This window comes from Alligator sinensis, unplaced genomic scaffold (genome assembly GCF_000455745.1).
Source record: "Alligator sinensis unplaced genomic scaffold, ASM45574v1 scaffold172_1, whole genome shotgun sequence".
NCBI classification, from domain to species: domain Eukaryota; kingdom Metazoa; phylum Chordata; order Crocodylia; family Alligatoridae; genus Alligator; species Alligator sinensis.
The window spans coordinates 540,854-557,762 of NW_005842168.1; the positions used below are offsets into that span (position 1 = coordinate 540,854).

The following is a 16,909-nucleotide window of genomic DNA, read 5'->3' on the forward strand; positions in this document are numbered from 1 at the left end:
CTTTGGGTCTATATAATTATGTGGCTGATTTGCTGCTATTGGAGCAAAATGACTCTTTAGAAGAGGAGGGGAAATTCATGTGGAGCTATGGACTTCTTTAAAAAAAAAATCTTAAACCAAATACCAGCATGGAGACACATCCCTGCCATTTGGTGGGCTCCAGCAGTGTTTTATAGAAGCTGCTTCTGTCCGAGATACCCGAGCTGCAGAGAAGTTACAGTCAGGGAACTTTACCGCAAGGAAAGAAAACCAAGTGCGTAGAAAGAAAATCAAGGGTGCTAATGCCCGAGTCCGAGTTAACCTGCTCATGCAATGCAGTGAACCACAGCAGGTTCATTCTGGGTTCACTCTGTCTGCTGATTAACTCACTGCATAGCTGGTTCTTCCTCAGTAGCTTTAGATTTCAAAGCAAATTTTCCACAAACATCCCTTAAGAATTCAGTTACCCCTGATTCCCACAGACCCCTACTACTTAGGCTAGTAGTTTAAAATATATTTTTATGTATATATATTTATATATGTATATATTTATATGTCTATATATCTATCTAGCCCAGATAGATATATACACAGATAACCTGTGCACAGCAAGCCAAACATACCAAAAATAAATACTCTCACCCCTCTAATATATTTACAGAACAAATCTTATATCCAGATTTTGTTAATAAATATTCTAAACGGCTTGGATAGACTTTTCTTACTTATGTTGGTAGATAGCCACAAAGCAAGTTTGATGTATTTACAAAATCTCTACAAATATAGTTTTAAAATGACGCATAGCTACTGACCCTGGGGCCTGGCTGGTTATGTACAGTGAGTTAGTAGCTCAGCAGTAGCCTCTTCACTATCATGAATGGGTAGTGCAACAAGTTAAAATGTGTATAAAAGATTATACATACAAAACTCTCACATCCTTTGGATGTTTGCAGTTCATTATAACTTTGTGGTTACCCTTCTGCAACATAAATAATAAGGGGAAAAAAGTAGGTGGGATCCATGATCCAAAGCGAATCTGTTCAGTGCATATAATTGTCAGGTATGGTACTGGAGCAGTGAGCTGGTCCTCATGGTAACCCATCATCTTCCAGACTTAATGCTACACGCTGTGGAAGAAGGAAGACACAGTAGCAGCAAATGCTTGAGTCATACATCCCAAATCATTTTCATCTCTTTGGACTGGATGCTGAGGTACCAATCCGCACCTTTTGTCACAGTGATGTCACTGGAGTGAGGTATTTGCATGGGAAAGGGGGTCAGAACTTGGCCTATTGTGCCTCTCACTCCCCACATCAGTACATATTCCCTTGCAATACAGAGCCTGGAGAAGCTAAATTGGTCTGATGCTCTTTGGTTTGGAGGTAAGATAGCTGTGCATGTATTGCTGCTATTAGTGCTTGTAAGGCAGCTATTCCTACATCTTGGACAAGCTGGCTGGCTCTTGGAGGGCTACTCCCGTGAAGAAACAATTCTCCCCGGCTTTGTGTCTCCTTAGGTGGCCAGGCCCAAATGTACGGTCACAGGAGAGCCAGAAAAGGTGAGCATTTCCTCTGTTCTGTTGCGTCGTCACCATGTGCTAAAGCCATTTACCTTGACTCCCTACAGAATCCCATTCACTCTTTCCTGTAGCACTTTTGTCTATAATTATATCTAATTACATTATAGGACAAATTGTATTCCCCTAGGAAAAGGAACTGGGTGCTCTTTGGCTTGGCATTAGTAGAATAAAGACGGAAGATGAAAAATAGCACAGCACAAACAGAGTGCAGGCTGGGATTAAGAGAAATTCCTTCTCCACTAGGATATGGCCTAATACTAGGTAGCTTTTAAGGTACATTCATAGTAGCTACACTGTACTCCCTGCTGGCTACCAGTAATGGTGTAGTAACTACAGCATGGTGCTCAGTGCAGGCTGCAAAATCCTCCCAAGAAGCAGAGTAAACACTTGGGTGCTCTGTGCTGCAGCACCCAGATGCCCGCCGGTGTCTCAGTTAGCTTTAAATCGGCTACTTAAGGTATGTCTATGCTTCACTGAAGTGATGGTATAGACACACATTGGGAGCAGTGGTTGTCCTTGTTTTGTCAGCTTGTCTACTGCACACCCCACTGTTTTTGCCATATTGTCTTATTAGTGGTTAGATGCTACAATGGTGGGCATGGTAGACATATCTGAGAGACTTAAATTTCTCACTAGAGTGCCTTGGGATGCGTTTAATCCTGCATCTAACATCACTGAAAATGAAGCAGCTGACTAGGTAGATGCCTAGACTGCAACATGAGCCACATGCATGTGTAACGTTACATCTAATAAGGAGAAGCCCTTGTCTAATATATTACGTTAAGTAACCATAAACATTTGAATAATTCTGATCAGCTGAGAGAATTCTGTACCTAAACTCACTCAACAAGATAAGGCATTTTCTTTGGCAGCTTGTCAGATACTTACTGCTGGATAGACGTGTCCAATCTGTGCAGTCCTCCCAATATGGATCTCATCTTCATCTTCCTCCTCTGTTGTCTTCCTGTACACAGGATTATCAAAGTTCATGCTTTTTGTGTTCTTCCGTTTCCAGTTCCTCCAGATGAGGTACCCTCCCATGCACAGCAAGCCAATGACCACTGAAGAAGAGAAGGATATGTTGTCAGCTGGCTAATTGGGAAGGGCAGAAATTCCCAGACATATTTTCATGTGGACTTCTGTCCTGTGCTCCTCCCCCTGGCCAGACCTGCACTGCATCGTTCTGGGAGCACCAGGAACATCTTTTACCTAAAGGTGCCAGGCTAGTCTTCTCCAAGCCTGAATCAAGCCTACTTACCAACGGGAACTACAATCCCAACAACAGCTGCTGTGACAGTGGAGCCAAAACCTTCTGCGTTATTAGCATCTGTAAGTACAAAAGAATAGTTCTGCTGAACCAAATTGTAATCACATTGTATCTTTACTGCCAGGTCTAAGGATATTTGTAATGTCCAGGGCATAAAATACATTTAAAAAGTATGTGAGCTGTAAATATTGGCATAGATTGTTATAAATATATGACAGGTTGTTACCAATGTATATTGTGCATATTCCACTATATTCACATATACCAGTATACGTCTTTATATGGCACTTGAGAGCTATCAGTGAGCAAAAACATCTAATCATAAAATAACTAGGAGCCTGAACCAGTGGGCTGACATCTTGCTAAATCCCTCAGGATCCTGCTTCTTCCAATATAGCTGTGTCGCCAGCACACAGACCAGTTTCTGAAAAATGACTAACAACATGGAAACCCAGGACCATCAAGCTTAAGCACTCACAGGTGCTCTAAACTGCCACCAAGAGCACAAAGAGGAACCTGATCTAAGAGGTGATGAGATAGCAACTCTAGCTCTCATTGCCAGCGTGGGTCCTGTTTGATGCGAGCTGTGCATAGCTGCCTGTAGCATCAGGCTTTAGTGCCAAGAACACCTGCCTGCCCCACACAGCTATGGAAGAGCTCAGCAGATGCCAGCATTGCCATCTCAGCCTGTCCACGCTGCCCCTGGGGCTGAGGGATCACTCCCACTACTCTGGCTCTGAATGTGCTGTCCCACAACATATCTAGTTTTCTGTTGACCTGGAAAAGCAGGAACCGTGGGGCTCGGAATTGGAGCAGGCCCCCACTGTCAGAGCACTGGAGCATTAAATATTTGCTGAGCATAGGAGGTCTCAGACACTGCCAGCCTCCCAGTCTGAGGATGACTTAATTTGGGCAGAGATAGCTCGAGGGCGCAGTGATCCAGTGCCATGTACTGTTGTTTCTAATACTGAAAATCTTACAGGAATTCCTTGTTTAATGGCTCTTCCTGTTGTTCATAGAATGAGTTTAATACCAGCTGTCGGCGTCTGTACCTCCTCATGGGGTAGCTGCCTCTGGTTCTAAGTCTGAGTCTGTCTGTCTGCTTGCCAGCTTGTGCCTTGGTGTAGCTGCTTCTCAGAGGCAGATAACAGAACAAAAGGTGCTCTGTGCTTTCCAGAGATGGAGACAGTAGGTAAGACTTATCCCAAAAGGGATTCTGATTCTTTCCCCTTGCGGACAGTAATCACACAACCGGAACATGGATTTAACTGACATCAAAAAGAAAATAAATGTGCCTGCATATTAGTAACATTACACCACTGAGAGAGGAAGAGAGGAAAGAGCATATCCACACAGAGATGGGCCTTGCACTGCTGCCTCTGCCAGGGAAGGAGAACAGAAAAGGACTCGGGGTGAGATGCTCAGTGGGTGTGTAGCCAGGTAGTGCCATTGTGTAACGGAAGTGCAGAATGGACACCAGCTGAGAATCTGGTCAGCTGAAGACCATGGCAGCGCTCAGCAAAGCAATCTGTTGTAGAGAAGCAAGTGGTAGACAGATGGCTAAGTGGTGCTATTTGTGCATGCAGTCTGCAGGCAGAAAAGAAGAGAAGCAAAACTTTTAGTACCCTGGCATGGAACGAAAATTGTTCATGTGCATCAAAGGGACTGTAGGCGTCCTTTACGTTACTCAGAACAGCTCCCTCTGGTAGTGACACACAGTGATCTATTGATCAGCCTGGAGATGAACATAGTCCATTGTGCCAGCACAGCAGATTTGAATTAGCCACATATAAGGACTTTGCTAATGCACACATTGTTATTGGCTGTAGTCAAGTTCAGCCTGGGGGGTGACCACCAATTCAACTAGATATTGTGCTCAGAATGGAAAACCAATCCATATGAATGCCTCGTTCTTCAAAACGTGTGCCTTGTGTTCTTACAACAGGAGATTAGTGCTAAGATCAGAAACATGCTGTATTTGCTCAGACAAATCAGGAATAATGAAAGGAAGATTCACTGTGTTTTAACTTCTGAGCCACCAAAGTGTGGATAATAATTTAAATGAGAATTTAGCCTTTTACATAAAGCTCCATGGCGGGTAACTCTGTTTAAAGAGACATTTGCCAGTTAATGAGACGGAGTACATCTAACCTGAACAACTGCAGCACCTAACGTTAATAAAACACCAAGGCAAATAATTTTCATTTGGGGTTTGGAAGAAGTGCACAGGTAATGCCCATAGGAAAGAATTTTAGGAGCTTGATGCTATTTTCCCAGGAGCAGTAGGCACTGTCTTGTGTCCAGTAACATCTTGCCTCAGAGATGAGATGGGGGATAGTTTATTTTTTACACTGCTTCCCAGATGTCTGTTTTCCTCAATACAATGTTCTGCAAAGCCTGAGTTTTTCTTGCTTGTTTTTGAGGTGTCGTGCTGGTGGAACAGGCGCGGCTGACAGTCTTAGAGAATGAAACCCCCTGCTCCAAGCAGAGCAAGTTATTTCTGGAAAGTCAGGTCAGCTTCTCTGCCTTGCCTTGCCAGTGTGCCACAGCTCTGAGGATTATATCCAAGAGTGAGAAGGTAAGTGGCTATTCAGTACCGAACTTCTGCAGGGGCATACACCAAGGGAGCCAGCTAGTGTTCCCTTTCCAGGCCATCTTTTGCAATGCAGAAAGCTGCCCCCCCCAGAATGTTCATTCTAATGCAACACTTTGTTGTCAGGCATGTTTCAGTCTGGATAACATGAACATTCAGGGCACGGGACCAAAACAGATACAGCCTTCTTTACAAATAGGAATCTTGAGTGCTAATAGATGAAGGGCGAATCCTAGCAACTTGGCTGGGTAAGGCCCAGAACAGTTCTACCCGATGCAGTGATTCAGTGGCCCAGGTGACCTGTCTGTATGAGGGCTCCCATTGCTGAGAATACCAGCAGGAACAGCTGTTAGCAATGGTGGTGTGCCCCTATCATAGCAGGGCCTTGCACATGGACTTTGCCTGTACGTGTGTAAACACATGCACTGAACTTTTGCTCACACTAGTGAGCTTTCACTTTCTAAAAAAAAAAATTACGTCTTTTATCAGCGTACTGGCCTGCAAAAATGGAAGACTGGCACAGGAAACAGGTCCTAGCGGTAAATTAATGCTCCTGCACCGACTAGACATCTGGTGGGAGTTCTCTTCTTATCTCTCACCACCTCCATTTGCCTCTCATTGCATATTCGTGGAATAGCAACTTGGCAAAAATAACTCGCACAAAGATTTACTACTCGTACCCATTTATATCAAGCATTTAACTTGCATCAGGACATAGAAGCTACCCAAAATTCCAGCTACACTTGCTCACAAGGGTTTGAGATCAGCCCTGTGCATGTCATGGAAGTCTCAATGTGAGGGTCTTCTCCTCCAGCACCAGCCTTACACCAGGTTGACACTGCAGGAGGGAAGGGAATCAAGTAATGGTTTCTTACGTACAGACCGGAGGCGTGCAGAGAACCAGGGATCCCATCAGTTACCATGAAGGAGAATTGCATACAAAAACATCTTATTACTTCTGCTTATCTGTACGTGCCAGTGTCTACTGTGGTTCCAGCATGGCTAGCCGGCCACACCTCCTCGTGGCCCACAGTACTCTCACTCCTAGCAGAAAGAACAGCAGTAGGAACCTGGTTGTCTTACAGTGCTGAGATAAATTGCTGTTTCCAGTGGTCATTAATTCTGAGCCCAGCAGGATGGATGCAGTTGTGGAGAGGCGAACACTTGGCGTCGTAAGGGGGACTTGTAGCACAGCTCCTGGGCTCTCCATAGTGGCACTGCTGGTGTTGCCAGCGGTAGCAGCGATGGCGGTGGTAGTGCTGGGTGCTGGAGTCGTGGAAGTCAGTACAGTAGTTGAGGTAGCTGGAAGATCTGCAAAGCAACCCCAAGCAGTTAAAACAAGAACAGTGAATGATGGTAAAATGGACTGGGAACAGTGATGCTTAACTACTGGAGCAGGACAGTTCCTGCTCCTACTTGCTGTGTAGTCCACTGCCTGTCAATGCCACTCCTCATCTGTAGAGATAACATGTACCAGTCTCACAAATTGTAATGAGCCCAACTCATTCACAGGTATCAAGGTGATTAAGAAGCTCAAATCTTAGTTATGTGTTGGAAGCACAGGCTCCCAGAGAACAGAGCTCTCCCCCTAGCAAACTTGATGCATGCAGGGTAAAGTTCACTTCTGGAAACACCCAGGAGGAGACTAACCTTCCTCAGGGTGCCTGGCCCTGGTGACAGATCTGCCTGAGACTTCACTGACCAGCTGTGCCACTATGCTTTCATTCACACTTCGGGCAGGCCTGAGCCAAAGCCTTTCCACATCAACAGGAGCTCTTTTCCACTGAGGTCAGTGGCATAAGGAGCAGCACTTGGCTGTTATTCCTCATCACAGCAGTAGCTTTTCCAACTGTTTTCTAAATAAATTTAACACAAGTGACCTATCTACCAGATCAGCAACAATACTAAGCTGGAGCACGGATATTCAATGCTCGTGGGAGTGTGCTGCTGAAAGCCATGGGTCTGTGGAGGCTAAGTGCCATGCAGCACCGAGCTGAGAGAGGTCCCTGCAGCCAGGTTGTTGCTTTTACCTTTGTAGCACCTTTTCATATCTGGGCCCAGCCACATGTTGTCAGGACAGGCACACGTGTACTTGGGGGAATGAGGAGAGATTTTTGGTGCAGGAAGACACAGGTATTCACAGCCTCCGTTAGGCTGGGAGCTGAGTTCACAGGAATCGGGAGCTGTTCAGCAGAGGGGAGAAAACAAATTTATTCTTCAACCGTTGTTCAGCATTTGTCTATTTAGTGCCAAGAAATACAGCTCCCTCCCCTCAGAACCCTGCAACTTCTCCCACCTGCGCTGGCCAGGGCGAGTGCCCTTCCCATGCACTCCCGCACACACTGCACTTCCAAAGCAGGTTGGTGCTGTTTGATGGTTATACAGGTTTCCCTCGCCAACCACGATTTTGAGTATCCATGATTAATATTCTGGATACCAATCTGGCTACCGCAGTATACAGTTTTGAGTAAACACGGTTTTCCATGGCTGCGCACCAGCCTGCCAACCCCCTGGCCCTGCTCTGCCTCTCTTTCCCCCCACCACAGCCCCACCTCCCCCAACCCTACCAGAGGTGCATGCGGTGGCAGGGAGCTGCCTTACCTGCAGTGGCAGGGAACAGCAAGCCTGCTCACTGCTGTTCCCTGTTGTTCCGATTCCCTCCGCCGCAACCCGGCATAATAGGGAGCAGAGAAGCCGCATGGGGCTCTCCTTGCCCGCTGCTGCTTGCCCTGGTGATGCGCCTCCTGTGCTTGCCGCTAGTTTGAGGAGTGCAGCCCTGCACCGCTGCCTTCAGTACAGCCCTACGCGCAGGAGGCACGTCACCAGGGCAATGCGGGGCGAGCAGCAGCAGGTGAGGAGATCCCTCTGCAGCTTCTCTGCTCCTTGCTGTGCCGGGTCATGGGGGAGGAAAGCAAGGCGGCAGGGAACAGCAGGCCCGCTTGCCTCCCCTTCCCTTCCTCCTCCCCCTGCTCCAGGGTAAAAGGTGAACACGCTGGGGGAGATGCTGCTGCTGCGCCCTGGGAGTGCTCTGTCCCCACCCACCAGCGCATACCCCCTATAACCTAAGTACTCCTAGGGGTACACCTACGCCCGGTTAAAGGTAAATAAAAATGATTTTTATATACTATACTGTACAGTATTCAAGTCCCTAATCCCATTTTTCTCATAAGCCTTTAATTTTACTAACCACAGTTTTGCCAACCATGGGAACTTTCCAGGTCCTAAGCCCCATGGTTGGCAAGGGAAACCTGTCGTGGAGAACGGGGGTCAGGACTCTTATTCTTTGTTCTTCCACAGACCTTATGTGTCTGCTGGTTTGAGGCATCAAGCATCAGCCCTGCCCATCCAGGTGCTGGGAGTTGTACGTGCTCAGCACCTCTGCAAGCCAGGCCTGGGCATCTCATGTTGGGCAAATTTTGAGATACATCCCACCCTCTGTCCTGTAGCAGACCTGGCTGCTAAACAAGCTGTCAGTCAGTGTTGTGACCTCACATTTCTTACTGTTTATAAAGCACTCTTAGCTTCCCAGATGGAGGTTTAAAGTGGCTTTGTGGGGTTCCTCGCTTACCCCCCCCGCCCCATGCTGCACATTCAGCACTTTCCATTCCCAAGCAGAACAGTGACTTCCCCACCTGCCAGCTCGCACAGCCGGCCCGGGATTCAAATGTCATGTTTGGTGATGATGATACTAATAAAGACGCACCAGCTGGAGCTTTTGGAGCAGCTTTGCTACCGACACCAAACCACAGAAGCAGCCGCATCCTCAGCTGTGCTGTCTGTAGTGCTACCAGCAGTAACAGGCAGGAGGGTTGATTTTCTCATTGGGGCTGTCTGACCCTGAATTACCTCGACTGAGTAAGAAAGGTCCCATTTGCCATTTTCTTACAATACCGCCAATCTCGAGGCTCATGCTCAGCCCCTTCCTGCACTCGGAGGGAGAAGTGTGATTGCAGCAGTTCACTTACCCGTGCTACCTCTAATCCTAGGACAGGTAACACCAGGAGTGGAAGCCTGGCTGTCATGGGAGGCCTGCAAAAGTCATTGAGGGCCCTGGTTGTTGACTAAGGCAACTACCCTACACCAGCATCAACACTAACATCTTCCTGGCCAGCACAGCCTGAGCCAGAGCATCCACGCTGAACTGGAGTGTGGTTGTTGCACCTCCCAGCTGTAGCAGAGACATGCCCCACAAGGCCAGCAGGTAGCAGGTCCTGGCAGAGCTGCGCAGATAACTCTGAGACTAGACGTTGAAGGAAAGCTGATAATGAAGTGACTACGTACAAGCTGCCAGCTCTATAATGAAAACCGCTGCTGAACAAGCAGACTTCAGGGTTGAGGGGTAACTGCACCTTCAAGGCACTGAGAATAACCTGGAGGTACTTCACATATCAGCCCTGGTGACTGCTGAGTGCCCTGAGGCCCCACCTTACCTTTGGGTTGCTTGAGTTCATGAAAGACCACGATGTCATGTGGGTTGTTGAGATTTTCGGCCAGGATAGAGATGTTCAGCCCACTCAACCTGTTGGCGCTGAAGATGGCCTCATTTTCGAGGTCAGTCCAGAAAATCCTGTCCTGCAGAATAGACACAGGGTAAGTGCAAACCTTCCTCTAGGCCTTAGAAAGCTAGTGTGCTGCAGTGTCTTGGGGCATTGGGCGGGACTGGACTGCTTGCACTGCAGCCTCCTGAATGGAGGGGGACAGCAGGTGACCAGGGGCCTGTTACAGACACCTGGCTTTGCAACGCAGAGGGTTGTCAGCATCACGCTGTCAGCAAGTGCTGACTCACCCAGAATGGCAGCAGGTGCTGGGCAGAGTGCTCCCTGGGGGTGGGCACCAAGTCCCTGGCCTGAATCAGCAATGCAGGGATGTAAACTTCACTCCTCCCTAGCAAATGCACCCAGAAGCATATCCAGACAGAGGAGTGGGCAGGGGTCGGGCCTCCCTGGTCTCAGTCCTGCTTTTTCTTGCTGGAGCTGACCCACTTGGTGAGATGCTGACTTCAGGTCTGTAGTCAGGGAACTCCCCTGGGATGCAACAGATCCGTGGTCAAGTCCTTGCTTCAAATTAGGCAAAACAGGTTTGAAGTTGGGTCTCCCACTTCCCAGGTACACGTCAGGGGGGCAGAAGAGCAGCCAGAGGATTCTGCTTCAGGGCCCCAATGTCACAGCTTTGGCAGCAGAAATGTTGGGATAGCTGCACAATGCCACACAGGGAGACCGAGCTAGCTCCAGAAGCAGCATAACCGTGGTAGCATGAGGCTGTAGAGGAGGACCTGTTAGCTTGGGCACAGCACAGCACAGCACCCACCACCATCCACTGCACGGCCATGCTGGTATAAGAATCTTCCTGTGGCCACTGATGCCGGTTGCAGGTTGTCAGGTAGCAGCACACAAGCACTTAGGGCCCTGCCACACTAAGGGGGGGACATGCCCCAGCCTGCCTTCCCACAGGTCTGTCCGGGGAACAGTAAATGCACGTACCGTGTACATGTGCCGCAATGCAGCATGAGGCTTGGCCCCATGAGCAACATGCCAAGCTGGGAGGAGGCTGGGGGCTCACTTGGAGCAAGCCTGCAGGCTGCTCAGACCACTGGGACATGCCCATTTGAGGCCTTACCTCCTAGGAGAGCCCGAGCACTGTGCAAGTCTGGCTGCTAGCGGGTGGAGAGCTGTGCGGCCTGGCCATTGCATAAGCCCCTCTCCCGGCTCCCAGCAGCCATCTGGCCATTACACAAGACGTTAACTTCAAGTTAAGCCATTAGCCCACTTCAATTATTCAGGTACTGCTTGGGTGCATCTGCTCCCCTGCTAAGGCCATGCATTATGGAAGAGCAGCATGAGGCTGCTCGCAGCTCCTGATGGAGAGCTTGGGGGAACGATCCTCCCCCAAAGAAGGATGGGCTAATGGCTTTTACAGGCTCAGGAGCTTCCTGAGCCATGCACAAAGCAGAGGAGCGGGAACGACCTCATGGCTCCCTGCATCCCATCTCCATGCTCACCTCGAACACGGCCAGGCCAAAAGGGTGGCTTAAATCATCAACTGAAGAGATAAGGACTTTTCTGTTGCTGCCATTGAAGTCAATGCAGGAGAGCAAATGCAGCTTGGAGTCCACCCAGTAGAGACGCTGATTCAGCAGATCTGAAAAAGCAAAGCACAATGAAGCAGAATTACCCGCAGCTCCAGCGCTTCTTGCTCCTGCCCACTATTGTTCCTCTTTTGGCAAAAGAGTTGGTTATTTCTCCCTTGGTCATCGGGCCCTTTTATTAAGCATGATGGCTGAAACCAGGACTCGGTGCCCAGGTATCCTGGGACAGGCCCTCTCAGAGCAGAAAGCAGCTGCCTATTTGTGAGAGGTGCTGAGATCACCAGTCCTGCTTGAGGGAGGGAGGGAGCACTGCCAGGACTGCGCCCCAAGAGGAAAGGGCAAGACCTGGGACAACCGTGCAGAGATGAGAGACTGTGAAGCTGGCTGTACCAGAGCAGTAGCTGGCTCGGTGGATATGTATCGAGCTTCTCCACATTAGTGACCCTCTGTTAGGCCAGAGCTTATTGGCCACGCTTGTGAGACCGACCCAGAGCAGTCTGGGTTTCACAGGAGCACGGTTTTTGTTTTCCTAAGTACCAATATATGTTAAATGTCCAGAGGCCACAAGCACAGGGAGTTTTACCCCTTACACTGCTCTAGCACTTACCCAGGGTGATGCCATTTGGCCACTCGATGTTATCTGTGACCAGCACATGTCGCCCCATGCCGTTGAGCCCAGCCTTTTCGATTTTTGCTTGGTCTCCCCAGTCGGACCAATACATGAACCTGGAAAAGACGCAGAAACAGAAATTTGCACCTCGACTCGAAGGCTGTGCTCAGCGGAGCCGATGCTTTCTACACCAGACCGTGCTCTACCAGCTGACCCTAGGAACCAGGGTTTGAAACTATGCCCGAGTACCAACAGGTGACACGTTGCTGGGATTGCTGCTGGGCCTCCCACCATGCAGCACATCTTGCAAAGACCAAAGGGCCTGCCTAGATTCAAGCATGTCAACAGTCCCACCGAGTGAAATGGAGCTATGCATGCGGTTAAGGGCAAGACCACCTGAAAGACTTGGGGCAAGACTGAGCATTCAGCTGAGAAATGGAAACAAGACGGGAACCTCCCAATTCAGAACAAAGCTCCCTTTTTCAACCTACCCCCGGATTGGATCCACCGCAATGGCCCTGGGCTCACTCAGGTCAGAGCTGAGGAGGGTCCTTCTCCTGCTTCCATCAGCAGTGGCCACGGAGATGGTCTTGTTTCCAGAGTCTGTCCAGTAGATGTTCTTGTGAACCCAGTCTATGGCCAGGCCTTCGGGAGAGTTCAGCTGACTGTCTATCAGAATCACCTGTCCTGCCGTGTCGCTGGCTTTGTCGATGTTGGCACTGCAAAGACAAGAATCCTGACTGGACCGAGGTGCGACGTGCTACGGGCCGGTGCATTATCTGTGGGGTGAGGCTGCACCAGTTACCGAGATAAACATTGGGCAAGGTCATACTAATCTCATAGCAGGCACCATGCTTCACTCCGAATCAGTCGCTGTGGTAACCTTCCCCCTTCCATCCATCTGCATCTTGCTCGGTCAGCCCCTGCGTTTCTGCCCGGATAGATGGCAAACGCTCTGGGACAAGGCCCTGTCATTTTTATGTCTCTTTTGAACCCTCTGTGCACACCCAGAGCAGAATTCAGTTCCCCTTCCTGCGCCTACATGGCAGCTTTCCAGCTGTGCAAATGGTGTTTTTGGCACTTACACCCAGGCAGTGCTGCCCTCTCCCCCGCGGTGTGGATGGGGGAGCGTGCCTGCCCAGACCACGAAGCACAGTAGGCTCTTCACTTTCTACGCGCTGCCCGTCCCCAAAGGGGTTGGCTAGAAACCTCTGCTGGAGGGTGTGGGGGTCAGAGGGATTCTCCTAGGTTTTAGCCCCAGTAGCTGAGCGGTCAGGGCACTTGCCCACAAAGTGGGAGACCTGGGTTCTAGGCTCCCCTCGGCCCAGAGGGGTTCTGGGCCTGAATTGCTGACTGATCACAACGCAGCTCAAGATGTAATGCAGGACCCTCTCCAGTGCTTCTTTTTTTGAAGCTGCCTGCCTGGCCTGCCAACAGGGGGAAATACATGTGTGGGGCCAGTAGGAAGTGCGAAAGCCAGAGGCTGTTGGCTCAGGGAGGCACGTACTGCTTTGGAAGGAAGCACACCTGGGATGCTAGCCTGGACGCTTGCTCCCAATCGGCTGACCTCACCCTTCCCCTCGGCCCTCTATCCATCCATTTCACCTAATGGCTATTAAATGCAAAGGGCAGTGGCTCCGGCTCAAAGATGCTTGCCTCGTGCTGCAGTAGTTAGAGCACCATGTTAGGAAGTCAGAGGCAGGTTCAAGCCCTCTCCAGGTAGGGGGGCCCTAGGACCTGGGTCAGCTGCTGCCCAGGCAAATGAATCAGGGCCTGGCCTGCATGGCTGGTAATTTGCCTTCCAGTAACAGCAAAGGGGTGCCCAGCGATCCGGAGGTTTGCAGTAGTGCTAACACTGCTGTTACTACAAACAGACTGCCTGGGCATGTTCACATCAGTGGCAACCTCCAGATAGCTTTCAGGAGGCTAATTAAATACAACTTCCATCAATCAGGCTGCGAATCCCTTTGCGTGCTCCACGCAGCACCCAGCAAAGCACAGTCTTTTCCACTGCACTTGAGTAGAGCAACTGCTGCAAAGCGAACATAAGAGCACCCTATCTGCCCCAGCAGAACTGAGCGAACTCTGGCCCAACATGCACACTGGGCCAAGACCAGGTCTGTTTTTCTACTGATTGCAAGAAGAATCACATGTTGAAGAGCCAGCACTACAGAGCAAGGGGTTGCAGTCTGCACGTTTGAAACTCCAAGAGCGCACAGCACTCCCGTTCATTGGCCTGAGGTCACGGGTTGAGGAGCTAAGGTCATGAGCTGTAGCTCTTTGTGATGCTGCCCGTCGTGCTAGACCTGGCTGCATTGCAAAGTGCTGCACACGCACAGGAGCAAGTTCAGGAATAGTCTGGAGCTCCCTTGGAAGGAAGGGGCATTTTCTCTCCTCCGAGAACTAAATCTCTTACTGAGACTTGTTAACACACAGGCATGGTGAGGGAATTGTATTCTCTGCCTTGGACATCTCCCAAGAGAGGAATTGGGTGTGAGGGCAGGGAAGACAATGAGCTGGAAATCGGGAGAAGAAAGAGGGACAGCAATTACTTGCCACCCTGCTTGTTCGCACCCTGCTGTGGTGTCTCAGATGACTGATTACAGCTCCTCTAAGGACATGGCAGGAGGAACTCGGCTCCTTCACTGATGTGGCACGAAGGCATGTGCTAGCAGTGGCATCTGCACTATCTTAACCACCAGAGTTAACTGCTAATAGGCGATTATGAGTGACACAGCCCCTCTGAAGGAGATGTAAGGCTTATAGCAAAGCTGAGACACGCATCCTACTGCCTGGATAGAGAAAAGTGCTTGATGTAGCCATGATAAGGGCATGAGCACTGATCCGAGGCTTCAGGCCCTGTGGGCATTGCCGTCAGCATGTTTGGTGTGTTAAATAATTCTATGTCTGAACATGTAATCCTCCCCAGCCCAGCCGAGTATTTTCTAGTACATGAGCCATTCGGCATGAAAGCAGTAAGTGTCCATCCCAACTCTTTGAACTGCCCCCCCAAAGCTGCAAAGGTACCTGGCTCCTCTGAGTGCTTATTAACTCAGCACAAGCTAGGTCACGTTCCCTATCAGTGGGCTGGAAGCTCTGCAGGCGCCCGGCCTTGGTTACAGTTCCCCTGTGCACTGGGGCTAGTAAACCTTGCTCTGATCGTTAGCTGAAAACCAGAACAGATCACCCAAGATACTGCAGCAGGGTGCAACAGCAGTGCAAATCAGAGTGCACAGGAGGGGCTTTTGGTGCATAAATTAAACTCAGCTGAACTTTTGGACTAGATGTATTTGAAGCCTTTGAGCCTGTGCTTCGCATCTCAGCAACATGTGGGCCTGTGTTTCAGCAGATCCCTGGGAGGTAATACACCACTGGGTGTCATAAATATCCCTTGGCAGGGAGAGAGGAATAGGGCACTGCGATTAATACTCTGGGCCAGGAGTCAAGAGATGTAAATGCAAAATGGCAGCAACGTTACTGCTGCAAACAAACCTTGTGTGAGCAAGCCTGGTGACTACACGTGCACGATGCATCTGAACTTTTTGGAAACCTGGGCCATAACGTGGTCAAGTCCAAAAAGGCAGAAGTCTGGCAGGTGTGCGCCCCTTACCAGGCTACTTTGTTCTACTACACAGGGGGCGCCTCTACAGATGTGTGTTTACTGCACAGTAGCCAAAGTTACCGCACAGTAAATATGGCGACTTGTGCTGACTTGAGTGTAAATTTGATACCTGCATCACACAAGTATCAAATTTACACCAGATCAGTTACTGCGCAGTAACGCATGTGTAGACGCCTTACTGCGCAGTAACAGTGTGAATGGACTGACCTGGGACTAAATTTAGTTCATGTGCTTTAATGCCAGTGTTAATGTGCTTTAATGCCTGCATGTGTAGATGCCGGCCTATTCCCACTCACTGCAGTCATTTACTGCCCGGTAAATTTAAGCTGGCGTAAATTCATGTGTAGACACAGCTAGGGTGTCCTTACAGGCTGCTAGTACTGTCAGCAGTTAAAGCTGGACAGGTCCTATGGAAGGTCTCCTCTCCCTGGCCCCTTACCTGTAGATCTTTCTGTAGAACAAATCGCACCAGTAGATCCTGTTTGTTGCCACCTCCACATCCAAAGCTACCACGTTCTTCAGCATGGGGATGATGCGAGAGTAGTCCCTTTTCACCAGGTCTATCTTCCGCACCTCGTGGCGGTTGGTGAAGATCAGGTACGGGCTCTTGCCTACTAGAGAAGACATGTGGGTGTGACTGTTCTCTTCCCAGCCAACTGGACTGCTCAAGCCTAGGGACTGGATTCAGCTTTATCCCCTTGGGAACAAAATGTCGAGTCACCCCGCCCTGGGGTCCCAATAGAGTTACATTGCAGCTATTTGTGGTTTTATGTTGGGAGGGAGTTTCATTCTGTATTGTATTGGCATGTCAGTGGTTCCCAGAAGGGCAGCTGGGAGCACCAGCATCTCTCCAGAGCAGCAGGGACACTTTGGCTCTTATTCTGCTCAACTTTTTGAGACGGCACAAGTGACACACCCAAGGGACTCTTCACCCTAGAGCAGAAGTGTTTAACTAGAAGATCTAGGAGCCAGTTCTAGGTTGTTTGGGGCCAGACAGAGCAAGGCACAGCCAGTTGTTCCTAGCTTGCATGCCAGGCAGGACCAGGCCTGGCTGTCAGAAACACACTGCAGACCTCCTCTGAGGCAGTGGATCTTCTGGATCCACCCTTGGATTCATTCAGCCTAATTATGCAAGAATTAACCTTCTGGCCAGGGAAGCTAGTGTGATGCATTC

The 16,909-nt window shown here is 49.6% G+C and overlaps 1 protein-coding gene across 1 annotated transcript in view; it reads right to left on the reverse strand.

Moving 5' to 3' along the window:
- Positions 1 to 6: 6 nt before the first annotated feature.
- Positions 7 to 16,909, reverse strand: part of LRP8 (LDL receptor related protein 8) — a gene marked incomplete at its 5' end in the record, with an annotated part of 254,035 nt that continues 237,132 nt past the window's right edge. Inside the window, 10 exons of the mRNA XM_025206670.1 lie at positions 7 to 1,106; positions 2,447 to 2,619; positions 2,817 to 2,885; positions 6,502 to 6,729; positions 7,449 to 7,601; positions 9,849 to 9,990; positions 11,417 to 11,556; positions 12,111 to 12,229; positions 12,605 to 12,832; positions 16,175 to 16,349. Of these exons, the coding sequence (XP_025062455.1) occupies positions 1,068 to 1,106; positions 2,447 to 2,619; positions 2,817 to 2,885; positions 6,502 to 6,729; positions 7,449 to 7,601; positions 9,849 to 9,990; positions 11,417 to 11,556; positions 12,111 to 12,229; positions 12,605 to 12,832; positions 16,175 to 16,349 (1,466 nt within the window). The remainder of the gene's footprint in view (positions 1,107 to 2,446; positions 2,620 to 2,816; positions 2,886 to 6,501; positions 6,730 to 7,448; positions 7,602 to 9,848; positions 9,991 to 11,416; positions 11,557 to 12,110; positions 12,230 to 12,604; positions 12,833 to 16,174; positions 16,350 to 16,909) is intronic.